This window comes from Gadus chalcogrammus, chromosome 8 (genome assembly GCF_026213295.1).
Source record: "Gadus chalcogrammus isolate NIFS_2021 chromosome 8, NIFS_Gcha_1.0, whole genome shotgun sequence".
Classification (NCBI taxonomy): Eukaryota; Metazoa; Chordata; class Actinopteri; order Gadiformes; family Gadidae; genus Gadus; species Gadus chalcogrammus.
The window spans coordinates 24,415,225-24,442,787 of record NC_079419.1 but is presented as its reverse complement, the minus strand read 5'-3'; the positions used below and the strand labels follow the sequence as shown (position 1 = coordinate 24,442,787).

The 27,563-nt window shown below is 49.1% G+C and overlaps 1 protein-coding gene across 1 annotated transcript in view; it reads left to right on the top strand.

Moving 5' to 3' along the window:
- The first annotated feature begins 832 nt into the window (after window positions 1-832).
- Window positions 833-27,563, top strand: part of LOC130387846 (activated CDC42 kinase 1-like) — a 41,368-nt gene continuing 14,637 nt past the window's right edge. The window contains exons 1-9 of the mRNA XM_056597139.1: window positions 833-1,325; window positions 7,230-7,407; window positions 8,473-8,543; window positions 17,136-17,387; window positions 19,857-20,009; window positions 20,450-20,613; window positions 21,189-21,308; window positions 21,705-21,831; window positions 21,922-22,068. Coding sequence (XP_056453114.1) covers window positions 1,269-1,325; window positions 7,230-7,407; window positions 8,473-8,543; window positions 17,136-17,387; window positions 19,857-20,009; window positions 20,450-20,613; window positions 21,189-21,308; window positions 21,705-21,831; window positions 21,922-22,068 — 1,269 coding nt within the window. The 5' untranslated portion in view covers window positions 833-1,268. The remainder of the gene's footprint in view (window positions 1,326-7,229; window positions 7,408-8,472; window positions 8,544-17,135; window positions 17,388-19,856; window positions 20,010-20,449; window positions 20,614-21,188; window positions 21,309-21,704; window positions 21,832-21,921; window positions 22,069-27,563) is intronic.

Here is a 27,563-nt window from a genome sequence, read left to right as displayed (position 1 = left end):
ATGGACGCACAAATAAACACATACATACTCAAATAGATACACACAATACACTGCTATATGTAGCACCAGACTGGATTCACACACACACACACACACACACACACACACACACACACACACACACACACACACACACACACACACACACACACACACACACACACACACACACACAATCCTAATTCAAATCAACACGCAGGATCTTAAAATACCTCTCGGACACAGTGGCATAGAGCCATGTCCCTCCCTCTGTCTATTTATCTTCCCCTTTACCTATTTTTCTCTCTCTGTCTTCTGTTTATGACTCTCTCCCCTCCTCCTTCCATCTCTTTCATTCTTTCTTTCCCCCTCCCTTCGTCTCACTTTCTCTCCCTCCCTCTCTTTCCGTTTCCATCTTGCGCCTCGCCTCGCCTCTCTCTCTGTCAGTCTGTCTCTCGCTCTCTCTCGCTCTCTCTCCCTCCTATTTTTAGTGCCAGTTGAGACGGAAGGACAAAAAACCAACAGACAGGAGCGCGACACGCTCAGTCAACTGTGTGTGTATGTCTGTGTGTGTCTGTGTGTGTGTGTGTGTGTGCGTGTGCGGTTTGTGGAGAGAGTCAAGGGGAGAGTGAGGCAGAGAGAGAGCGTTAGGGAGAGACTAAAGGAGGAGCTAGTTGGCGGGGCTGCAGTGTGTCCGAGCACCGCCTGGGAGAGGACACACGGCTACCACCCACACAAACACCTAGCACACACACAAACACCTAGCACACACGCACACACCTACCACACACATACACACACCTAGCACACACACAAACACCTAGTACAGACACAAACACACGTAGCACACACACAAACACACGTAGCAGACAAGCACATTCCTAACACACACATACGCATATTGGCTTCAACACTGACACGCTGAGAACACACGTCACCCCTGACCTCTGAACCCTTTATCCTGCCCCTCCCACTTCGGGGCTCCTGCCCTTTCGGTTCTGTCTTGGCCTTGGAGGAGGAGGAGAAGGAGGAGGAGGAGTTGGGCCGTTCTCTCCTCCCCTCTCCAGTGTGCTGAGAGACTGGGGATCACCAGAGGATTCCTCCAAGGATGGACGGTAGGGGTCTGCCTCAAGGAGCAGAGCCAGTCGTTCTTGCGTCCTTCCAGATCAGGGTCTTGGAGGAGGTTGTCTGTTTATAGACACCGGTTGAAGTGTGGGACCTGCACACACACACACACACACACACACACACACAACGTCCTTCACTAGATCGATCCTCACAACCTCAAGATGCGGCGATTTGACAAGCTTAAAAAGTCTTTCCTGGCACACTTCCACATCTACAGAGTAAGTCTGTCCGCCTGTCTTTCTGTTCGACCATCCATGTTGCTGTATGTGTGTGTCTCCATCAGTCAGTACATCTCTTTACTACTTTAGCACTGTCTGTCTCTCTGTGATGTTTTTCAGACTCTTTCTTCTTTTGCCTCAGCCTTTTGCTGTCGTCTGTGTGTGTGTGTCTGTGAGAGAGTAATATTCCAATTTAGATTTTATTCCTAATAGTCTATTATGTAATGTACTGTGTATGTGTACTTTAATACCGGGTTGCCTCATGTCGTTTTATAGGATGTGTTTGTCTGTTCTTGCATGCCTGGACATGCTTGTGTGTGTGTGTGTGTGTGTGTGTGTGTGTGTGTGTGTGTGTGTGTGTGTGTGTGTGTGTGTGTGTGTGTGTGTGTGTGTGTGTGTGTGTGTGTGTGTGTGTGTGTGTGTGTGTGCGCGCGACATCCCAGCTGGGCTGGAGCTGTCCTCAGGGAGGGTTGTTGTTATTGCAGCAGGATGTGGAGGAGAACAGAGCTGATGCAGGTCATGGCTCTGACCAGGCTACAGGCATTCCTTACCATGGACATGTTGCCTCTCTATCTCTCTCTATCTGGCATTTTTACACTACCAAGCCAGTTCGGTCACGGCATGGCACGCCTGGCAATGTCACTCAGTACGTTGACATGCACAGCTTAATCAGATTAAAGACATAGTTCGACTATGCTCCTCAATCGGACAACTGCAATTGTCGGAGTATACATGGCGGTAAGAAAATAGAATCATTGGCATGTCATACCCCGGTACAATAGGTGGCGCTGTACCCATTTCAACTATTTGTAATGGAGCCACTGGCTGACCTCTTTATGTCACCCATAGGGTTTAATATTTTCCCGAAAATTAGATAAATCTGATCCCCGGAAAGGAAAACCTTTCCCGGGAACCTTTTTATTATTTGTATCGTTATTAGGGCAAAAAAACACAGTTTATGTCCGTCAACACAGTTTGCAACGATCAATTCTGCTGCATGACATCTGTCGCAGCGCTAATTTTTAAATGCCACATGGATTGTCTGTGACTTGTCCTCCATTATAAAAACAAACAAAATCTGTTAAAGTAAAACATTGAGGGCCCTATCTTGCATCCGGCGCAAGTGACTTAGTCACTGGCGCATGTGTCGTTGCTAGTTTACAACTGGCGCAGAGCGTTCTTTTCCCACCAGCGCCACTCGCCGGTAAATTAGGGATTGATCATGCACCCCAAGGGGCGGTTCGGCGGAAGGAGGAGGCGTGTTCTGGCGCAAACGGTATTTTGCCGTCTCTGAATACCATTGCGCTACTGACCAGGAAATACCTGGTTTAAAGTCAGTGGCGCGTTGTTCAGATGCTATTTTAAGGGCGCAAGCATACATGCGCATGCGATGCATACGGATTGCTTGTGCACCTCGCGCATACACTTTGCTTCTCTCATCTACCTAGCCGCACATTCTTGGTAAATTATTTGGGAAAGAACAGCTGATGCAGCGGTAATAAGTTGTACTTTTAAATCAATGCATCTGCAAACACCGTACAGCAAACACATATTTTCTTGACACAGACATCGTGTAGGCCTACATGCCCATAACTTTTAGGATTGATGAGTAGGCCTATTTGATCGTGAAAAACATTGTTTTACCGCGAGTGAGTGTTAAAAAGAATGAATGAATGCGGGCGCGCGTGTGTGCTCTGTTTAAACACACGCAAACTAAACACTCTCATCATCATCTCATCTTCGTCCGCTTATCCGGGGTCGGGTCGCGGGGGGAGCATCTCAAGCAGGGGGCCCCAGACTTCCCTTTCCCGGGCCACATTGACCAGCTCTGACGGGGGGATCCCGAGGCGTTCCCAAGCCAGTGTTGAGATAATCTCTCCACCTAGTCCTGGGTCTTCCCCGAGGTCTCCTCCCCACTGGACGTGCCTGAAACACCTCCCAAGGAAGGCGCCCAGTGGGCATCGTTACCAGATGCCCGAACCACCTCAGCTGACTCCTTTTTAAGTAAAGGAGCAGCGGCTCTAATCCGAGTTCCTCACGGATGGCTGAGCTTCTCACCCTATCCCTAAGGGAGACGCCAGCCACCCTTCTGAGAAAACTCAGTACCCGCGATCTCGTCCTTTCGGTCATCACCCAACCCTCATGACCATAGGTGAGGATAGGAACGAAGATCGACCGGTAGATCGAGAGCTTTGCCTTGCGGCTCAGCTCTCTTTTCGTAACAACGGTGCGGTAAAGCGAACGCAATACCGCCCCCGCTGCTCCGATTCTCCGGCCAATCTCACGCTCCATAGTTCCCTCACTCGCGAACAAGACCCCGAGGTACTTGAACTCCTTCACTTGGGCAAACTAAACACGTAACGCATAATACAATCAATGGCAATGTCTATTACCGCGGGGACACATGCATATTAGGATAGCATACAATACTGATAAGAAACAACGTTTATGTATTGCGTATATCATTAAATAGAACCACAGTTACCGCATATCATATGTTATAGCCTATCATACGTTTTCTTTGCCGAAATTTATTTGAGGACTCAGTATTTCTGAAGTTGTGGAAGAAAACCCCTTATTCCATGTGTGATTTAGGCCATATTATTTGGCAATAAACTAAGCCATTTGCAGTTTGAAATTCATGTGCATCTGTCTCATCGGAGACTGCAGACACGCTGTCAAAATATCAACTCGTCCGATTCAAATGCGCTCATGGCTCTTAAAGGGGATGGGAGCTGGCACTCTCATTGGTTTGTTGCACGTTACGCCCAAACCACACCTACGGGTAATTAGGCTGCTTCAGACCAACCCTTTTGACACTTGCGCCGCGGCGCAAGCGTCATTTATCCGCCTGTAAAATAACGATAGCGCCGTAGAACCGCCCACAAAGCTACTTGCGCTTTGCGCTTCCCACTTGCGTTTCAGACCGTTAAAATAGGGCCCTGAATGATTCCTAAACCATTCTGTTAAACTAAATCCAATCTGTTCCTGTCGAGATTTGTAAACGGCTGCAAACGGGATTAATCACTCCAAGTTAAATTGTGCCCGGTGTGGCTGGAGTCCACGGACCTGCTCCCAAGGGGGACACAGATCAGCGTTTCGCTGTGTTTTTCCGCTCCTTTCCCGGGGCACGAGTTTCGCCACCATCAACGTTACCGTATGACAACAATAGACGCCCAATCATTGCGTTTTCGTATTTTATTTTATTTCCCGTTTTCCATCATAACCTTTCCCGGAAATCTGGGAAATAGTCTTGATTTCCTGGTAATCCCGTTTCCCGGGATTAAACCCTAGTCACTAAGCAACAACAAACTCAGGCAGCATTCGAGAAAGTAGTCAGCAAAATAAAGAATAGGCCTATGTTGGTGTTTTTGCAGAGCTGTCAGTTCGGGTCCATGTCATATTTCCGATGCTCCATTGTTCCGACCTCTCGGTCGTGTGGTGGAGCTCCGCCGCCGGCGTGTGTGTCGTGTGTGTCCTCCGGTGGCGGGGGAGCTCCTCCGGTGGCGGGGGAGCTCCTCCGGTGGCGGGGAGCTCCTTCGGCGAAGTCTGCATACTGCAAAAATCCCTTTCTCCTCCATGTCGCCGTTCAATCTTGACTTCAGGGAGTCAAAGCCAAAGTTCCTTTCCCCCAATTCGTTCTCCACCATCGCCGAAATTACCCCCACTACGAGTCTTTACTTGTTGTGGAAGTACCAGAGAGTCGGAAAACCGACTCTCTGGTACTCTTTAAGATTCATAATATCAGAGAATATCCCCGTCAGGTCGACCGCGGCGCAATGAATGAATAAAGAATCATCATTTGCATACTGCAAATGTTTTAATTTTTTTATTATCCAAGAGAATTGCATGCAAAAATGAGAATACATCTGAGTGCAGGCTCAAAACGCGATTAAATATTTTCAAGTGCAAAAACGCCAACATAGGCCTATTCTTTATTTTGCTGACCACTCTTGTTTTATCCCGACAATTTCAATCTAAACGATCAAAAATCCTGATTAATTCCAATAGTTGTAGACAATAGACAGAGTTGAGTTTACACTGACTGTTACACAGTGCTTGTCGCAGCCATTTAAATGAGGCTATTGATTTTCGGTTTAACTTTCTGAGGGTCTGACTTTATTATTTTATTATTTATGAAAATACGATGTCCTCGCCGAGATGTGGAGATAGTCCACGGGGAAAAGATAGTCAATAGTCATGTAATTGCAGTAAAAGTGCAGACTGGTAATGTATTTCTTGCATTTACCCTGTAGGGGTCTGGTGCGGGCTTTGCACACCACCCAGTTAATAGCATGGGCAGTGACTGAACATGTCATTGGGTAATGTCTCCTTACCAGTTAAGTGAGCGCCGGAGCAATTTGTCATTTGGAACAGAATCAGAGCTGATTTCTTTCTGTGTACATTGACCACTGTCCACTGGAGATGTAGTCTGACCTAGTTCTTTTCAGAGTTACTGTATCACACATCTGCTGTAGGGCTGTAGGGTCTGGCCCTCTTGTGGGTCCCAGGTCAGATAAGGGCCCGGTTCAGGTGATCATGGAAACACACACGCTGTCCCAGTGTCACAAGTGACGCTGGGTCACCTCAATGAAGAGACATAGTCCGTTAGAGGGGCATCTTGAGTGCTTGTGTGCACGCGATTGTGTGTGAAGACAGGAAGTGGACTCAAATCAAACGCTTTGAGGAGTTTAAAGGACACAGAGGAAGCTGTGACCCCCAACCCCCTCGCCACCTTTGATCCACATCCTTTCACCCCTGCTTCAAACGGAGCAGGAAGGGGCTCATTCACAGACTACACTTATGACCATAGAACGCCGTCCCATGGTGACCCCTGTGGGGTTCCGCGCTAAGAGCTGCCCTGTCAGTCTCTGTGGAGGTTTGAAGGAAGGAAATACAACACACACACACACACGCTCTCACTATCTCTCACTGGCACACCCCACACTCACACAAAATCTTAATATCTCTCACATGCATACATTAACACACACACACACACACACACACACACACACACACACACACACACACACACACACACACACACACACACACACACACACACACACACACACACACACACACACACACACACAGTATTCTCTGGATGAACATGTTATCCTCTGTAGGCTGATGACCCCTCAGCGTGTGTGTTAGTGTTGATACCAGATGTGGGTGATTTTAGCCAATTTTTCAAGAAATTAATTCTTCTACATTTGTGGTTTCTTTGTATGAATCATTTGATGGATCATTTATATAAACTTTGTTTGTGCAAGTCTTTCATCTCTCTTTATTTGCAAGAGAGCAACAGAAACAGGAATTTTCCCCTAGATGTTTCCCTTTTTTACTTCAGACCGTGTCTTTCTCTGAGCGTTGCACGGCCATATGCACCTTATTTAATCTGTAAGGTCTGCTTCAGCGATGGTCGTTGAGGCCCTTGGTAAACCAAGGCCCTTGGTAAACCTCACACCCCGATCAGATGTGCTTCAGCCAATCAGATCCAAAGGAAACACCGTTAACGAACATTACCGCTTACATTGTCATTGTAGAAAAACCTCTTGCGTTCAAGTAAAAAGTATTCCGAAAGGCATAAATAGTATCACATCAATAAATCCATTGTAGAATTATCAGCACTTCTTGATTTTGGACGATCATCTTCCACATCACTTGCTTGATTTCGCTGATTTGCAAAGTGAATCTTGGATCTAACTGTGTGGGGCTGGTCCAGACTAGATCTGGAGACAAACTGGAGTTGAGCTTGTTAGAATGAGGCTGGCTTTGCAGAGCTGTCTCTCCCTGGCATTAAGAGCTCACATCGGGTTCAGTAGAAGACTCCAGTCTGACCTTAGCCTTAACCTAATTAATTTATTACAACATGTCCTCCTTCCCTGGTGCCTGTAGAAGCTGGGCGGCAGCATGCAGTGCGAGGAAGGCTCTGATTGGCTGCTGGAGCTGCTGATGGAGGTCCAGCTGCAGCAGTACTTCCTGCGTGTGCGTGACGACCTCAACGTTACGCGGCTCTCGCATTTCGACTACGTGAAGAACGAGGACCTGGAGAAGATCGGGATGGGGCGGCCCGGTACGGAGCATGTGTGTGTTGTCAATGTTTATGTGCTTGTGTATGTGTCTGTGTATGTATGGATTGTTGTTTTTTAAGGTGTTTGTTGTTGTGACATATTTCAAAGTAAGGCCTAGGCAATCAATAAAAAATGAATATCTATCATTAACCATGGAGGAACTCTCCTGTATGCACACAGGTTTGAATCCCTGTGTGCTTACAGAGTCAGACAGGGATCCTTACAGTTACACACGTACATTATCTGAAACATTCACTAGCACTGAGATCCGTAATACTTCTTTATAACTGATAATGAGATTCAAGTGAAATCGACACTAAACTGCTATTGTCATCCTGTGTGTGTGGGAGTCTTTTTCCATGTGCTATATATATCAGCGGGAACCTTTGTATGTATAAGTGATGCATGTGTCTGAGTGTGTAGGTGGGTGTGTGTGAAGTAAGTCTTTGGAAGTCTAAATTCTCTCTCTCTCCCCCCCTCCTCTCTCTCTCTCTCTCTCTCTCTTGCTCTCTCTCTCGTGCTGTCTCTCGCTCTCCCTCTCTCTTCCCCCCCCCACTCTCTCTCTCTCTCTCTCTCTCTCTCTCTCTCTCTCTCTCTCTCTCTCTCTCTCTCTCTCTCTCTCTCTCTCTCTCTCTCTCCCCCTCTCTCACCCACTGCTCTTGTTTTCTTTGTCCCTCTCTTGTAATATCTAATATTCTATTTGCACTCAGTCTATTTCTCTCTCTAAAGCTCTCATCACCTCTCCTCTTGGCTTCACAGCAGTGTCTGGCCTCGATCTGTTATAGATAGTAGGTGGTTATAGATATATAGGTTATAGATAGTGCGCATTGTGTTTGATTCCCAGACCCCAGTGTTAATGTTCTGGATTTGTAGCCCAATGTCCAAAGCTTTCTACTTGAAGGCCTCACTGAGCAAGACGCACAGACCCCCACCTTAACAACAATGAAAAAACAAAACGTCTGGATAAAAACATAATGTGTGTGTCATTTTCCCTGTCCCTGTTGTGTGACTTCAATTGTGTTCATTTTGAGGTCTACATTCTGACGTGTGTGTTGTGTTGTTTACAGGACAGAGGCGTCTGTGGGAAGCCGTGAAGCGCAGGAAAGCCATGTGCAAGCGCAGGTCCTGGATGAGCAAGGTAGGGTGGAATGGAGAGCGCTCTCACACACACACACACACACACACACACACACACACACACACACACACACACACACACACACACACACACACACACACACACACACACACACACACACACACAGAAACAAACACAGTCTGTGTCCTACGTGGGTACATGCGTGTATGGGGACACTTTTATTTTCGTGTGTATTCATGCATGATTGTAATAACATTGGCATCATGAGAATTTTTCTAAATTGTAGATTTCTCTTTGAACAAACCCACACACTCCACACACTCCACACACTCTGCGGCTCCCAGCGCAACAGAGCCCCAGTGACACATAGCAGCGTCTTTAGAAGAAGGTCTGAGGCATTATGTCATGTCTGGTCTGGACATGAAACCACACACCGCAGACTACTGTTTATATCTGTCCGACGGAATCCGCTTGGCGCTCGGAGTAGGGGCTCCTAATAACAACTTCTCACTGGGCCCGATGTGTCAGCGGCTCCTGCTGACTAAGAGACCTGTCTCATTTCAGTCGCCCCAGGGTCCTAAAGAGCACCCTTCATGGATCTGAGTGAACACATTTGAGTAGTGCCACCCTGGCAGGTTTTCAATGTAGCACGCCGAGTTTAGCTGCTGGCAGTGTGTTTGTGAATGGATGTACTTCGGAGGGGCTACCCCTTCAAAGTAGATCCATATAGTCTTGTGATTCAATCACAAATAGACTGCTGTGAGGTTAACTGTTGTAGTTTATAGGTCTACAAACATATGCTACTATCTACACCGGCCCAATAATAATCAATGTATCATAAATTGTCATGATAAAATATTTAAACTAAGCTGCTCAATTCGCCTCTTCTCTTTGGTCAATGCAGACTAGTGCTACATTAACTTTCAGAGATAGTGGATAAATAATTAACTCTACAGACGTATGCTGGTCATTTAACAGAAAGTTTTCTCAACCTCTTGTTAGGGGGTACGGAACGTGGAGACCCAAGCGCAGACACAGGCGGAGACGAGGTAAAAGGGAACAGGGTTTATTGGTATGCAGAAGCGTCAGACAGGCGGGGGATCAGGAACCAGAAGGAGTGTCAGAACAGGCGGGGATCAGGAACCAGAAGGAGAGTCAGACAGGAGGGGATCAGGAACCGGCAGGAGAGTCAGACAGGCGGGGATCAGGAACCAGCAGGAGAGTCAGACAGGCAGGGGTTCGATAACGGGCAAGCAGGGCGATGGCAGGCGGGTAGTCAGGCAGGCAGGGGTTCGGTAATGGGCAAGCAGGGCAATGGCAGGCGGGTAGTCAGGCAAGCAGGAGTTCGGCGACCAGAGAGAACTGGGAAAGGAAGGAGAGTGTTACCACGGGGACAGACTGCAATTAAGCTCGAGAATGCTGGTTGGACCGATACTGACTGTGCAGGAGTAACGACGAACTGGCGCCGGCTGGCAGGAGATCTCCGACTGAAGTAGGGACTGGTGATGAGCTGACAGCAGACAGGTGTGGAAGGAGAAGGACCACCGGCGCCAAGTGGCCACTAGGTGGAGGTAGTGGACCGCGTAGCAGGACGCTGCGTGACAGTACCCCCCCCTCTACGGACGCCTCTCGGCGGACGCTCAACACCAGACGGATGATCTCGGTGGAAGTCCCGGACGAGCGAGGCATCCAGGATACTCTTCCGGGGAACCCAAGAGCGCTCCTCAGGACCGTACCCCTCCCAGTCGACGAGGTACTGATGCCCCCGCCCGCGGCGCCGAACCTCCAGGAGGCGACGGACCGTCCACGCTGGATGGTTGTCGATAACCCGGGGTAGAGGTGGGGGCGGGGCAGGGGGAGACAACGGGCTGGAGGAGACGGGCTAGACCTGGGACACATGGAAGGTCGGATGTATACGGAGGGATGAGGGAAGTCGGAGACGAACGGCACAGGGGTTGATGATAGCCTCAATCTCAAAAGGTCCAATGAACGGGGGGGAGATTTTAGGAGAAATTCCCTTCAAGGGAAGATCCTTCGCCCGAAGCCAAACCCTCTGTCCGGGAGCGTACTGGGGTGCAGGTAGGCGGCGCCTATTGGCCTGTAGTTGGGAGCGGGAGGATGCGAGGAACCAGCGCAGCGCGTGTGCGCTTCCAAGTACGCCGGCACCTGCGCATGTGGGCCTGGACAGACGGGACTGAAATCTCCTCCTCCAGCTCGGGGAACAGGGTTGGTTGATAACCCAGCGAGGCCATGAATGGGGATAAACCGGAGGACGCGTTGACCAGCGTGTTGTGGGCGTACTCGACCCAGGGGAGCTGAGAGTTCCAGGATGAGGGGTTGGCGTGAGAGATACAGCGGAGCGCTGCCTCCATCTCCTGATTGACCCGCTCTGATTGTCCGTTGGACTGGGGGTGGAACCCGGAGGAAAGGCTGGGTGTGGCCCCTAGCGCAGCGCAGAACGCGCGCCACACCTGAGAGGTGAACTGAGGACCTCTGTCCGAGACGATGTCCACCGGAATGCCATGAAGGCGGAAAACGTGCTGGACCAGGAGGTCCGCGGTCTCTCTTGAAGAGGGGAGCTTGGGGAGTGCGATGAAGTGTGCGCCTTTGGAGAAGCGGTCTATCACTGTGAGGATGGTGGTGTTACCCTCGGACGTGGGCAGACCGGTGACGAAGTCCAGGGCGATGTGAGACCACGGTCGACTCGGAATGGGTAGAGGTCGGAGCAGACCGGAGCAGGAACGAGTAGACGTCTTATTCCGGGCGCAGGTTGCGCATGCTGCTATGACGTCCGCATCCATGGACGACCACCAAAAATGCCGGTGGATGAAGTCCAGTGTGCGGGTGATTCCTGGGTGGCAGGTAAGCCTGGATGAATGAGCCCAGAGCAGAACCCTGGACCGTACGGCGTCCGGAACGAACAGGCGATTCGGAGGGCCGGTACCGGGGTCTGGCTGCTGACTCTGTGCCCGGCGCACCGGCGCATCTCCCAGGTAAGTGTAGCGATCAGACAAGCGGGGGGCAGGATGTTCTCGGGGTCAGAACAGCGATCCTCGGGGGAGTGCAGGCGGGACAGGGCATCCGGCTTCCCATTCTGGGAACCGGGACGGTAGGTGAGGGAGAAATTGAATCGCCCAAAGAACAAGGCCCACCTTGCCTGCCGGGAATTCAGTCTTTTGGCCGACTGAATGTAAGCCAAGTTGCGGTGGTCGGTCCAGACAATAAAGGGCTGGTCTGCACCCTCCAGCCAGGCTCGGACTGGTAATCTGTGATACCGGGCATTTGCCAGAAGGGCCGGTCCACATTTCGGCGTGCGAGGGCCGGCCCTCCTTCAATCAAACCGGCCCCAATACTGATTATACGACCGCCTTACTTACCTGACAATATGGATAACTCAAAGAGCCCAAGAAAGAACCTAACGTCAAATTGTTGCAATGGTGCATCCAGTATATATAGCGCTTCCTTGTCATGCACATCTATGTGACGGTTGGTATATGGTATAATTTTCTATTTCTTCAAACTGTAAAATCCTGTTTCTTCAAACTGTACAATCATTGCAACAAACTAAATTAAAATAAAACTAAAATGCTTTCTTTAAACTAAACTACGATTTTCTTCTTATATTTGGCGAATTTATGTTCGAATATTTTGCAAAAATATGTTGCGGTGCACGATGGGATTATACATCTAACAGCGAACGTTAACGGTCCATGGATGCTGCGGATGTTGCTTCGCTTATATTTTTATTTCAGTGGATGGGCTAAAAATCATGGAAAGAGTTGGCAAAAAGAAGAAAGGGGGAGCGGAGAAGATTCGGGACAAAAGGCAGAAATCTCTACAAGCTGAGGCGTCTGGATGTTTTAAAATAGATCGCTTGTTTGCTGTGGCCAGTGCTTCAACCGTTGCTGCTAGTGCCCCCGACGTCCCTGCTGCTACAACCGGCGAAAACATGTATAGCCTAGTCATAGTATTTTGGTCATTGGGCTCCAGGGGCGAAATGAAAATCGCCCCAGACCTCTCCCGTTGACTCCCATGTTAAATGCGTTTACTTCACAAAACAGAGCTCTCAATGCATTCTCTATGGCTTCCGGGAGGGCTCGCCCCTCCAAGTCTATTCATAAGTAAGTGGCTAACGCTGTTATTTGCGGTGCACAGTCGCCATCGACTGACCACTAGTGGTAATGAAGTGCGTGAATGGTCTCAACTTCCTATAGACAAGTTTTTGACCCGTTTCCGCTTTACTTCCTTAACGCAAACATAATCCATTGCTTGCTAGCAGGACTGTCCGGGTATGTTAAACCGTGTGGATTAATGTGGAATAATTGCAACTTGCAAGAAGCCCCGCGATCAAGACAGCGTCAAGGTAGGCCGTTTGGTTTTTAATTGTGCCCACCGCGACATGTTGACTTCGGCTCACAGGTCTTTCTTAAGTAGGTTCGCTGGGGGGGGTCGGTCGGTCGGTCCATAAGGGGCCGGTGTAGATGGAAAAATGCCAGGGCCGAAAATCGTTCCCAGTCCGACCCTGCCTCCAGCCAATGCCGCCACTCCTCCAACGCGAGCTTGACGGCCAGAAGCTCGCTGTTACCGACGTCATAGTTCCTCTCTGACGGGGACAGCCGGCGGGAGAAGAAGGCGCAGGGGTGGAGCTTGTGGTCAGAGGTAGAACGCTGGGAGAGGACCGCGCCCACTCCGGTGTCAGAAGCGTCGGCCTCCAGCACAAACTGAAGAGCGGGATCAGGCTGCACCAGGATGGGCGCAGAAACGAAGCAGTGCTTGAGGCTCCGAAATGCGGTCTCAGCTTCCGGAGACCACGAAAAGGGGATCTTTATGGAGGTCAAGGCCGTGAGTGGTGCCGCGACTTGACTATAGCCTCGTATGAACCGCCGATAAAAGTTGGCGAATCCCAAGAACTGCTGCAGTCTCTTGCGGGTTGGGGGGGAGGGCCACTCGGCCACCGCAGAGACCTTGGAGGGGTCCATGCTGATTTGGCCCTGACCGATTATATATCCCAGGAAGGAGACGGATGGCACGTGGAAGACGCACTTCTCCGCCTTGACATACAGACGATTCTCCAGCAATCGCTGTAGGACCTGCCGGACGTGAACCCGGTGCTCCTCCACAGATCTCGAGAAGATCAATATGTCATTGATGTACACAAACACGGAGCGGTTCAGCATGTCCCGGAGGACATCGTTGACTAGGGACTGAAAAACAGCGGGGGCGTTGGAGAGACCGAAGGGCATGACCAGGTACTCGAAGTGACCCAAAGGAGTGTTGAACGCGGTCTTCCACTCGTATCCTTCCCGGATGCGAACCAAATGGTAAGAGTTGCGAAGGTCTAGCTTGGTGAAGACCACAGCTCCGTGGAGGGGGACGAAGGCGGAACTAATGAGGGGCAAGGGATACTTGTTCTTCACCGGGATGTTATTCAATCCCCGGTAGTCGATGCAGGGACGAAGTGTGCCATCCTTCTTCCCCACAAAGAAGAACCCCGCTCTAACCGGTGAAGAGGATGGGCGGATGATCCCAGCAGAAAGAGATTCCCCAATGTACTTCTCCATCGACTCACGCTCGGGCCGAGAGAGATTGAACAGGCGACTCCCCGGGAGGGGAGCCCCGGAAAGGAGGTCGATGGCGCAGTCATAAGGGCGGTGGGGGGGCAGGGACAAGGCGTGGGACTTGCTGAACACCTCCCCAAGGTCGTGGTATTCCTCCGGAACAGGGAATAGGTTAAGAGGCGTGGGGGCCGGCTCGAGCTCTGGTGCTCGAGGTGACTGAGCGGACCGTAAACACTGGGACAGGCAGTGGGTACTCCAGGACATCACGCGACCGGTTCCCCAATCGATCCGGGGGTTGTGCGTCTTCAGCCAGGGGTAACCCAAAACGACCGGGGAGAAGGGGCTGGTAATCACCAGAAGGGAAATGGACTCGTGGTGATTCCCGGAAACGAGTAGGTCTACCGGAACGGTACGGTGCTCCACCCGCGTGAGTGTCCTCCCGTCTAGCGCCTGGGTCTCGATGGGGGAATCAAGCGGGACAGTGTCAATCTTCCATCGCAGGACCAACTCCCGATCAATGAAACTCTCGTCAGCCCCGGAGTCCAGGAGGATAGAGAGCGGGAGGGCCTGATCCTGCCACAGGAGGACAGCTTCCAAGAGGGGACGGGAGACCGAGGGGTTACGGGAGCGGCTCGCCAGGATCCCTCGGCTTACTGGCAAGCCCGATCTTTTCCCGAAAGCGAGGGACAGCCAGACCGGAGGTGGCCCGAAAGACCACAGTAGAGGCAGGAACCGGAGCGCATACGGCGTTCCCTCTCCGCGGGGGAGAGATTCGTGCGTCCGATCTGCATGGGCTCGGGGGAGTGTCCCCGCTCGCGGCGGGGTGGAGCGGAGAACGAAGCGGAGGGCCGAGGTGTTGCAGGCGGCTCGGACCTGTGCGAGACTGGGCGTGACCCTCTCTCCCTGCGGCGTTCGCTCAACCGATTGTCGAACCGAATGGAGAGGGCGATCAACTCATCCAAATCCGCGGATTCCTCCCGGGAAGTCAGCTGGTCCTTGATGTCGTCAGATAGAGCGTTTAAGAAAAACCCCTGCAGGGCTTCCCCGCTCTCAGCCGCCAGGGTGCGAAACTCAACAGCGAAGGAGGCGACGCTGCGGGATCCCTGGCGGAGATGCAGAAGGCGCTGAGACGCCTCCTTTCCCCGGACCGGGTGATCGAAAACCATCCGCATCTCCGCGGTAAAGGCGGAATAGTCGCTGCAAACCGCAGAACCACGTTCCCACACGGCCGTAGCCCAAGCGAGGGCCTCGCCCCGCAGGGAACCGATGAGGTAGGCGACCCGTGACTTGCCGGTGGGGTAGGTCAGAGGCTGCAGTTCGATGACCAATGAACACTGGAGAAGGAAGGACCGGCAGGATCCCACGTCCCCCTCGTAGCGTTCTGGGGCAGGAATGTACGGCTCCCGGGACGAAGCCGATGGACCCGGAACAGCGACGGATGGATCAGGCGAGGCGGCGCGCTGTGAGCGTACAGCCCCGGCCAGCTCAAGAAGGTTGGAGGTAATCTCCTGCAGGACTTGGTCATGCTGACCCAGGAGAGTTCCTTGACGGGAGATCATCTGGCGGAGTGCCTCTGCGTCCGCCGGGTCCATGTTTCGGCCAGTTCGTACTGTTAGGGGGTACGGAACGTGGAGACCCAAGCGCAGACACAGGCGGAGACGAGGTAAAAGGGAACAGGGTTTATTGGTATGCAGAAGCGTCAGACAGGCGGGGGATCAGGAACCAGAAGGAGAGTCAGAACAGGCGGGGATCAGGAACCAGAAGGAGAGTCAGACAGGCGGGGATCAGGAACCGGCAGGAGAGTCAGACAGGCGGGGATCAGGAACCGGCAGGAGAGTCAGACAGGCAGGGGTTCGATAACGGGCAAGCAGGGCGATGGCAGGCGGGTAGTCAGGCAGGCAGGGGTTCGGTAATGGGCAAGCAGGGCAATGGCAGGCGGGTAGTCAGGCAAGCAGGAGTTCGGCGACCGGGGAGAACTGGGAAAGGAAGGAGAGTGTTACCACGGGGACAGACTGCAATAAAGCTCGAGAATGCTGGTTGGACCGATCCTGCGTGTGCAGGAGTAACGACGAACTGGCGCCGGCTGGCAGGAGATCTCCGACTGAAGTAGGGACTGGTGATGAGCTGACAGCAGACAGGTGTGGAAGGAGAAGGACCACCGGCGCCAAGTGGCCACTAGGTGGAGGTAGTGGACCGCGTAGCAGGACGCTGCGTGACACCTCTAGTTTTAATTAAACCAATAGCAATAATGTGGAAACCCAAATCGATAATGTAACACATTTCTGAGCACATATTATAATAACTGTACTTGTCTGGGTGGGTCTGAGCAGCAATCCCACTATCCAGGTCAGCTCAACTAATTGATAATGAATAACTCCAAGAAGCATGGTGCCGATTAGGAAGGTTTACTCAAATTCAAAGAGTGAAACTGAAACACAAACATAAATAGGCCTATATATCAGTTACAAAACGGGATGCACTCAAAATGCAAAAACACAATCTAACATATTGCAATAATTAAGTGCACGAAAGTTGGAGCTTTACTGTAGCTCTCCACAGGCGATAAACAGATATGGAAAACATAGCTGGCACCATATAAAATGGTACAAATCGTTGGTCCAATAACCAAAATAATGCTGCTGATGCGTAGCTAAGGACCTAACAAGCTGCAGTACTTACAAACATTGCGATCATACAGCTAGCAAGACTAGGAAGGTGGCAGATGCGATTTCTCTAGTGTTAATGTAAGTAGTAGTCAGCGGTATCACTTCTGGAATGGCCACTTCCGGTCGACAGGAAGTACTAAAAAATAAAGACTGCTCGATACAATAAAAGCATCAGCATAAAAACAGCGACGAATAGGGTCCAGAACACTCCCCCCCTGTATCGATGATAATGTGCCCGGGCTGACCCAGGGTGGGCTCAGTCAGCAGCTCGAGGGCAGGGTCGATTGTGGGCACCATCCCTCTCTCTCTCTCTCTCTCTCTCTCTCTCTCTCTCTCTCTCTCTCTCTCTCTCTCTCTCTCTCTCTCTCGCCATGCATTATTGATGTCGCTTGCCCCTTCCTCTGCAGGTGTTCAGTGTGAAGCGGCTGGACGGTGGAGACTTCCCACACTGGGGCCAGCCGGCCTCCTCCTTCCGGAAGCTTCCCCCCCCCGGGGAGGGGGTGCTACCCCTGCTGGGTGGTCCGGTGGGCGGGGGGTCGGGGCAGCAGCCGGTCCTGAGCTGCCTGATCTCGGACCAGGACCTGACGCTGTACGAGAAGCTGGGCGACGGCTCCTTTGGCGTGGTGAAGAGGGCAGAGTGGCGCACGCCCGCTGGCAAGGTGCTTCTTTTATGACATTCATTTATTTTTACATTTATATCATTCGTTTTTTATCATTTACAATAAAATATAAATAAGTATCTGTATTTTTTTAGCCTGTATGAAAGTCCTTGCTTGTTTATATGGAGGACTTGCAATGATTAAAAATTTATAAACATTTCAATTAACTTAAAGGGGATATATTATGAGAACAACACGTTCCCTGGGATTTTGGGTGTTGTTTCGGGCTGAGCTGCCGGACTGCTTCCGAGCTCCCCCGCTGGAGCTGCCGGACTGCCGCCGAAGCTCTGGCGGCAGTCCGGCAGCTCAGCTCCGGGAGTACAATCCCTTTATCCTCCATGTCACGGTTCAATCTGGACTTCAGAGAACAAAAGCCAAAGTTCCTTTTCCCCCCTATTCTTCTCAACCATGACCGAGATTACCCCCACTACGAGTCTTTACTTGTTGTGGAAGTACCTGAAGCGTCAGACGCAGTCTTTATGATTCATGATATCATCCGAAGCGCACATAGCTTTTGGCCATGATATTATTATATAGATACCTATATATTATATAATATAATATAATTATTATTATTATATAATATTATATACTATATATAGATATAGTGCTCCAGGTAACAATCACTTCTCCATGCTGTGGTTCACTCTGACAGCTCATTTGTATGCAATAGGCAGCAGCTCATTCAGCTTAAAAAACATGTTTTTTGGAACTCATTGACTATGTTTACTTTTTGGGAAAACACCATAATATTTCACCTTTAACCTGCACCTTTATTAGGTGAGTGCTGCATGCATCGCTCAACCATTGTTCTTCTTAAACTTTATTCTTTCTTTCTTTCTTCTTCTATACAAAGTTTGGGACGGTACTCTTTCAATCCTTTTTCTCCTAGAGACTCAGATTAGCTTGAATCACAGGCTACCATGATTTTTTTTCATTCAAAGATATTCTACATATATTTTTTTGCAATGGAGGCAATGGGAAGACGGTGGAGCCGAACGCCCATTCTCTGACACTTCAACCACTTCAGACTTTGTAACTTTCAATTTTCAACCGTCAATTTTGAACTGTCAATCTTTAATTGTTAACCCTCATTCAAAAAATGAAGAAATCAACACACTTTTATATACTGTATCCAAACAGTAGATACAATCTTACACTTGTATCAACTGTATCTAAACTTTTCAGAATCAATAGTTTAATTTCATAGCCGCAGTTGGTCTTCCGTTGAGGCTAGAGCGAGTGACATGATGACGTCACGTGCCCCAGGGCTAGGGCGGGTCCCAGCTTTTGTGATCGCCATGCTTGGATATATATATCGGGCTTTCGTGTGTGGGGACCCCTGTTTATATGGCCAGAGGCTAGCTGCTTCTTGCATATCAAGGGAGGACTTTCAATAGATCGCAGTCATAAAGCTGCTCTGCTACTTGCGACACCCTGACCCAGAATCAGGTCGCATGCAAGTGGTTTAACACCCAGTCCTTCATAAACATGTGGTGTGATCATGGAGAGGGGCGAAAATCATTCAGCCGCACCCCAAGCCAGTATCAAATGTCGTTCTGCGCCGGCCCCCTGAGGGGTCGGTTATCCTTGAACAATCGTATAGCCCGGGCACTATGGTATCATCACATCTAGGGGGGATTCTGACTTAGAGGCGTTCAGTCATAAGCCCACAGATGGCAGCTTCGCCCCATTGGCTCCAAATGTCTGAACCTGCGGTTCCTCTCGTACAGAGCAGGATTACTATTGCAACTTACTAATTACTAATTGATCTTTTTCACGTCATGTTATGAAATGTCATATGAAAGAGTCCCCAAGGAGTCCAACCGTACAACTCATCTTGTAATCTTGCCTCGACTAACAAGATGTGACATCAATAACACTTTTCCTGGTTACTAAATCTTCAACCATTTCAAACTGTATAAGCTTTAACAGCTCAGCTATTCTATATTTTATCTCAAATGTATTCAAATTTTATTGCTTTGGCTATTTGTTTTACTGCATTCGTTTCCTTATACTACGTGGCTTTAATAAAACATATTTTCAAGCTCACTTTGCACTACAGCACTTGCCGCATACTCTGCAGGAAATGCATTTTGTAGTTGTCATTAAGGTCCCGTGGTGACCTGGATGGATGTCTGCTCAATAGCCAATGAAAACATGTGTTGACCTATTTTTATTATATTTGGTGCTTCCACGCTGTCATTGTGTGTCCTTGTTTGTCTATGTATTGTCTCTTAAATATCCCTTTCATGTATATTGAACATCGCATTGACGTGCCCTTAACCCCCCTTTAAAGATCCCATATCATGCTTATTCAGAGTTGATAATTGCATTTGGAGGACTTGCAATACATGGAGGGGGGGGGGGGGGGGGGGGGGTACCCACTTAACCCCTCTGCCTTGTCTCTGGCTACAGCTGGGCGTGGCCTTGATGCCCTTAACCCCTCTGCCCTCTCTCTGGCTCCAGCTGAGCGTGGCGGTGAAGTGTCTGAAGACGGATGCGCTGACGCAGCCCGACGCACTGGACGACTTCATCTGCGAGGTCAACGCCATGCACTGCCTGGACCACCAGAACCTGGTCCGCCTGTACGGGGTGGTCCTCACACAACCCATGAAGATGGTAGGGCTCACACAATCCCACAAACACGCTCATTAACTCCTATCACCTCCCCTCACCCCTCGCCCCCCCTCAACGCCCACCCCCTCCTCTCCCCTCATGACCTCCTCATCCTCTCACCTCCCCTCAACCCCCTCCTCTCCCCTCATGACCTCCTCATCCTCTCACCTCCCCTCACCCCCCTCCTCTCCCCTAATGACCTCCTCATCCTCTCACCTCCCCCCTCACCTCCCTCAACGCCCACCCCCTCCTCTCCCCTCATGACCTCCTCATCCTCTCACCTCCCCCCTCACCTCCCCTCAACGCCCAACCCCCTCCTCTCCCCTCATGACCTCCTCATCCTCTCACCTCCCCTCACCCCTCACCTCCCCTCATAACCTCCTCTCACCTCCCCCTCAACGCCCTCCTCTCCCCTCATGATCTCCTCCCCCCTCCCCTCCCAGGTGACGGAGCTGGCCCCCCTGGGCTCCCTGCTGGAGCGTCTGCGGTGTGTGCGTTCCCAGGGCGCCGTGCTGGTCCACACCCTGTGCCAGTATGCAGTGCAGGTGACATGTGGCATGGCCTACCTGGAGCAGAGGCGCTTCATCCACCGGGACATGGCAGCCAGGTGGGGGGGACCATCTCAATCCTTCTAATCGGGGGGACCATCTCAGTCCTTCTAATTGGGGGGGGGGGGGGGACCATCTCAGTCCTTATAATGGGGGGGGGGGCATCTCATTCCTTCACATGGGGGGGGGGACCATCTCAGTCCTTCACATGGGGGGGGACCATCTCAGTCCTTCACATGGGGGGGGGACCATCTCAGTCCTTCACATGGGGGGGGGGGGGGGACCATCTCAAGTGAGTTTCAAATAAGAACTTGCATATTTGGCAGTGTAAAACGCTTACTCACACACACACACACACACACACACACACACACACACACACACACACACACACACACACACACACACACACACACACACACACACACACACACACACACACACACTAGAGTGTATGTTTGCCTGTGTGTTCATGCCAACCTCAAAAAAGTTGGGTAATCAACTCCCATCATGGGTTCGAATGACAGTACTTTAGATGTAATAGCTTAAGAGATTAATGAATCAAATGAAGTGCTGTGGTGAACCTCCATGTCCCCACGCTGTTGTCTCCCTCCACCCTGACTTCCTGTCCCAGGAACATCCTGCTGGCGTCGGCCCACCTTGTGAAGATCGGAGACTTCGGTCTGATGCGGGTGCTGCCCACCGACCACGAGCATTACGTCATGCAGGAGCACCGCAAGGTGCCATTCGCCTGGTGGGTTAGAGCTATACACATGCTACTATAATGCACATACTATACTACATACCAAGAGAGCAGAGCAGCAAGGGGACATTACGCATGGAGCTTCATTAGTTAGGATAAAAGCCATAGACTCTCTCTCCCTCTCTCTCTCTCTCTGTCAGAGACAGACTGTCTCTGTCTCTCTCTCTCTGTCTGTCTGTCTTTCTCTCTTTATAAGTCTGTGTCTCCTCGTTCACTCTCATGATCTCTGATTATTAAACACCATGGTTCAGTCACTATAGTTCATAGTTTAATAGAACCGTCCACTCCTTACTTCTATTGAGGTGGATCTGTTTTGTGGGTGATGGGTTGCTGATTGATGGAGGTGTTTATGGAAGGTGGATCTTTAGATGTGTGGATGTTGTCCAGGTGTGCCCCAGAGAGCCTGAAGACCAGGACCTTCTCCCATGCTACTGACACCTGGATGTTTGGGGTCACCCTGTGGGAGATGTTCACCCACGGACAGGAGCCCTGGCTTGGGCTCAACGGCAGCCAGGTACTGGTGCACCAGATCACACCTGTGAGTGGACAGAGTAATACTCCATCTACCAGCCGTCGGTAACCCTGGGTCTCCTGATTCCTTCAGATCCTCCACAAGGTGGACAAGGAGGGCGAGCGCCTTCCCCGGCCAGAAGACTGTCCCCCGGATATCTACCAGGTCATGAGGCGGTGCTGGGCCCAGACGCCTGAAGACAGGCCCAGCTTCCTGGCCCTCAGGGAGTTCCTGCAGGAGGTAAGGAGGCCGGAAGGAGGCTCTCTGGACCAGTTAAGGAGGGCTTCTGAGTCGAGGGGTCTCTGGACACCCTGTCAAATAGTGACCTTTTTCTGTCCAAGGTTTTTTGAATACATTTTTAAATCACAAATATAAAATTGTACAGTGCAAATATTCATCCGAAAGTCAAAGACCACAAACTCCCACCACCCCAACCCCACCCATGACAAAACAGGCATACATCACAGACACACATATCATAAGAACAGTAGAGCCTACAACACACACAAAAAAATAAATAATAATAATGGTGGACCGTCATTGGTGGTTGGCTGCATAACAGCCACAGTTATGGTGTGCTTATGATAATGCCATAACAAGAGAGTAATAGAGGCCCCAAAGTGAAGGTTTGAAAGAGTTAACAGTTACAATTGAGAAGAATAGATATAGGTCCTATAAATACTAGGCCGGTGTAGAAGGAGAATATAAATCATGGGAGTGTTTGTAAGTCAGTAAAGTATTGTATAAAAGAACGCCAGGGCTTGAAAAATGTACCTGAGATATTTTTTATCTGTGGAATAGTGTGCCCTGCTGCATGACGCTTTAGCTGATGTTTTAGAAGGCGACTGGCTTTATCACCATATTCGTAGTTAGAGCCACGAGACCTCCCGTTGACAGGAGGTGAAAATCTGAAGGTCAAGGCGTTGTTTATAGAGCTCAGGACATGGGTTCAGTGCATACTGACGATCAATGTCAAGAATGAAGAAGGGTCAGATAAAAGTAAGTTCAGTCTCCATGGGGGTCGGTCCACATGGTTGGAATTCAAGTCAATATCAAGAAGCAAGGGAGCGTGATCTGAAAAGTTATTAGCAAATTCCAAATGATCAAAATTAGGGGCATATACATTCCACAAAAGAACAGACGCGTGGTTAATAGAGCCCACTCCGATTAAATATCTTTTTGTGGATCAGAATGGCAACTCCTTTGGCCCTGGAATCAAAATTAGAGTGAAAATAAAGCTGAGCCCCAGGGGGTTTTACTCCATGTTGATCCTTACAACACATTTCTCTAAGGGCTAGAACTCCAAATCTCGGATATGTCGTTCTCGGGGCCCCGGGAAATGTGTGTAAACATTTAAGTATCCCTGGCTATCTCGAAAAGGCTGGAAAAGGGGCGTGACCTCCAACAGTACAGTAAATGTAGATAAGACAGAGGTTAGTTTCTAGTCCCCATTTTTTGTGGGATGGAGGTGTACATTTGTGGCTTAAGGTGTGTAGACACAGCTGGCCTGTGGCCACGTTTTTGAAGTCTGGGGTCAAAAGGTCAAAAGGAGCCGGCACCACGCCGCTTATGAGATAACAAAAAGTTCATGTGTATTTCTCTCATAACTTTTTGTCCTTATTAAAGAGAGGCCTGATTCTCAGATATGCATGTTGGATGGCTAGGGTGTAGGTCTGGGAAGAACTTCAGGCCAAAATCTTGCAAGCGAGCCGCTGGGTGCAGGTGCAACGAGATGGAGCACTTGCTGAGTCATTTCCTGTAGTGCTGGAGCCACAAGTTGAAGCGTATGCATCCTTTGAGACCCCCTTTGATAAAAGGGGGTCTCAAATGTTGACCCTCAGTCACCTATTGCATCACTTCCTTTAGGGCTTCGGCCTCCTAATTGATCATTATAGTATAATTGAATGCCCTCTTTCATATATATGATACCTCCACCACTGGGACGTGGCAACAATTCTCCAAATCCATATGGGGAGGGGGGGGGGATGCTTGTGGACAGAAGGGGTGCATACTCGACATAAATAGGAAGCAAACTCAGGAGAACTAATGACATCTCACAAATATTTATTTAATCAATTGTTTCAAATAACCCTGCCTCGTTAAATCAATGAGCTTGGTGTTTTGCTTTCCAAAATAGGTTATAGTAGAAACTGCAGAAAATAAAAACATCCAAGCTGCCTTTTAAGGATACCTTGGAATATCTGCCTTTCTCTAACCATCGGACCCTAGTTTACGACAAAACAACACAATGGACGGCAGCTCCTTTGCCGCGTGTTTTTTAGAGCCATGTAAGGATTAGAGGGGGCGGTCGATAGCAACCATAACGGTCAAGTGACTGGATGCAGCCCCGTTGAAAGAAATTGAATACCACCCTACACACTCAGGATATTAATGATATTTAAATTATTATGACCATGAAGCCTTTATTTGCATATGTTTACATTTCGTTCTGTGTAGCATGGAAAAATCAGAGAAACGCTCCCATTCAGAATGCATTGGTTTACATTTCGTTCTTTGGAGCACGGTTATTTTAATATATTTATTTATTTTCAGTTTTTGAGGAGGTGCTTCAAAGATGCAAATGTTTCAGCAATAATCGAAATCCAATGGCAAAACCCTTTGGCTTTTTGTCGAGGGAATCCAGGGTGACGCTCACTTCCGGGTTGGCCAACATACGTCATCCCTCCACCACTCTACTGTAAAAACACATGTTCAAGTTGAATGAGAATAATAATAATAATAATAATAATAATTCTGCCATAGTATTTATTTAAGGGGGGGGGATACAAGTCTTTTGGCCATTCGTAGTGTTGATCGGCAGAGAAATAATTTGTCCGCAAAGACGGTGACGTCGCTTAGCAACGGAAGACGCTGGGATAGACAAGTCACCGGACTACTACCCATGAACGGAGTGTTCCACGGCATTGAGAAGACCCGTGTAATAAAGGCCTATAATATTTCTGTTTATGGCATAGATTTCTCTTCAGATTAGGCCAATAAACCAATGGTAAAATAAAAATTAAACGCTCGATCAAAGGCCCGTCCCGAGTATAGTGGTGGGAAATATCGGCCCGACCCGGCCCGCGTCGGGCTCGGGCTCGGGCAGAGAATCTAAACACTGACTGGAACTACTTAGCAGGTGTCTGTAGGGCTATATCAGGAGTTAATGCACGCACTGCAGCCAATCAGAATCAGAGTATTCCCCCAGACCGTGGTCTAAACAATATTATTCACGAGTTATAAACAACCCCTACACATCAATATTAATGATAACCCTGTGGAAATTGCCATAAGTGAGAGATACAATTTCGGACATTGAGCACGCAGTTGTGTGACTCGTTTATTTAGTAAGAGAGAAACAGGAAATCAAAACGTACTGAAGGTAAACAAATCCCGCATGGGCTCTGACGTCATGAGACGCTCGTAATCCTTAAAAGGGACAGCGATCCCTGAACCACAAAGATAGTAAACGACATGCCTAACACAATTGAAAGAACAACACATAACAAAATACTGTAGGTGAATTATGTTACACTCACTACAACCCATTAAATACGGTATGATTTCTAGATGTCATGGCAACGTCCGCTCGCTACACTGGACTTGCGATCGAGGCATCGACGCGGACGTTCATTCACATAGCCAAAAACAAGAGAATAGATGGCTAGATAAAATAAACATCAAGACATACAATTCTAAAAAGAACAGATGAAGCAGCTACCATTTTTTCCTTCGCGGTTTGCCTACAGAGCAGCGCACCTGCATTTAATATATCCGTGTATTGTCACAATTTCTCAGAATCAAAGGTGAAAGTAGAAACGGGTGGCCAAAAGCTGTCGTATTGTTAGTTATCACAGACAAATTTAAGTAGAAACGGGTGGCCAAAAGCTGTCATTTGTTAGTTATCACAGACAATTTTCAACAATGAATGATCTGTACGGAGCTCCATAAGGGACATTAGGGAGAACGCTCCCTGACAGAACCTTAGTTTGGAAGTCATGCTTAGTGACACGACAAATAGCCTACTTCCAATTGAAATACAAAATTTAGAAAATAGGCCTACGTGTCCCTGATCACGTTTCAATAGATTAAATAACGTAACAGTGTCACGTATTTTCGTGAGACCATACCCGCACTTCCATGAGTATACTTAAAGGAAGTATACTATCCGCACTGTCTACTACGTAAATTTTTCAGATGTGAGTGCTGTTCCAAATCGAGTACTCCGTGGTGCACTAACCGGAAATTACGATCACGTTTGCCGCCGTGGCTCCTCCCCCGCAATAAACATCCCGCTTTGAACGGTGAACTCTTTACGCCTAGCAGCTATAAAAAGCTATAAAAACTATAAAAACTACAAAATGACTCTATTAATGCAGACTATGTGGGAAATGCGCCGACTTTGGCTCAGCCTGGCTCCGCCTCTTTTGCTACGTAGCTATGATGGCTGCCGTTGAGTACGGGGAGTGTCCTTCGATCCACACTTCACGATTAGCCCGTTTTGAGTACGGCATCCGGGTCCTTGAAGTATACTTCTTTTCGCCGGATCTGAATTGGAACGTACTGCGTACTCAAATTTTGGCTAGTAAGTACGGACAGTACGGGTATTGGAACACGGCACTGTACTTACGTGACACAAACCAGCACCGCAAACGTTCTCTCCCGCTTGAGATGACGTCTTTCTTTATAGGTTCATGGGTCTGATTCGCCGATTTCCCATGCTGATATCCCCGGAGATTCTCGGGCATCTTCGACAATTTGGCTATAGATTGTCTCATTACACGCTAAATAATATAATTATAGCCTAATTATATATATAGCCTATACATATATATAGGCAATATATATAATTAGGCAATATATATATATATATATATATATATATATATATATATATACATATACATATAGCATTTGTGGTTTTGGCATAAACATAACTAGGGTGCACTGTACTATCTGTGCACACCATTTCTGAAGCCTCTCTCTCGCTCTCTCTCTCTCTGTCCCTCCCTCTCTCTCTTTCTCTCTCTCTCGTACCGTTTTGTGGAGCACGTTCATTGTCTGACAACACTCCCATTCAGAAAGCATTGGTTTACATTTCGTTCTGTGTAGCACGCAAAAAGTCGGACTATCGTACTCTGGAACACGCTTCAATAGATTAACGTTCGTGCGCATGAGCACGCAATCGCGTGATACCGGGTTGAAGCCATCTATGGCTAAACTATAAGTGGGCAGAATAATAGGCTTAGTGTTCTAGCTGCCATAGGAACTAAAGAAGATACAAAATACTTGATCACGTATAGAAAGCCCAGACGTTACTTCACCCCTGATGGAAAATTACTGTCAAACCAGCTCTGTGCATCCATGGGCGAATTTAAGTGAAGCTTTCCATCACCATGGTCGATACATAGTTGGGCAGGAAAACAAAGGGAGAACTGCACATCTTTCTCCTTCTGACGTCGTCTCACATTGGTGAAAGCAGCCCTCTTCTTAGTGACGCTAACATTGAAGTCCGGGAAAAGGTAGACCTTTCAATCTTCATGAGTCAGCTGTTTCTTGTTGATAATCCCCCAGCGCCAGGCTCGCTCCTTGTCCTGATAGTAGTGGAACCGAACAATGACTCTCGGCTTTAGCCCTTCGGAGTTCGGGTTTGATGGTTTAGGGCCAATGCGATGAGCTCGGTCCAGAAGTGGTGGTGATTGGAATACACCTGGCCCCAGAGCATCAGCAAAAAA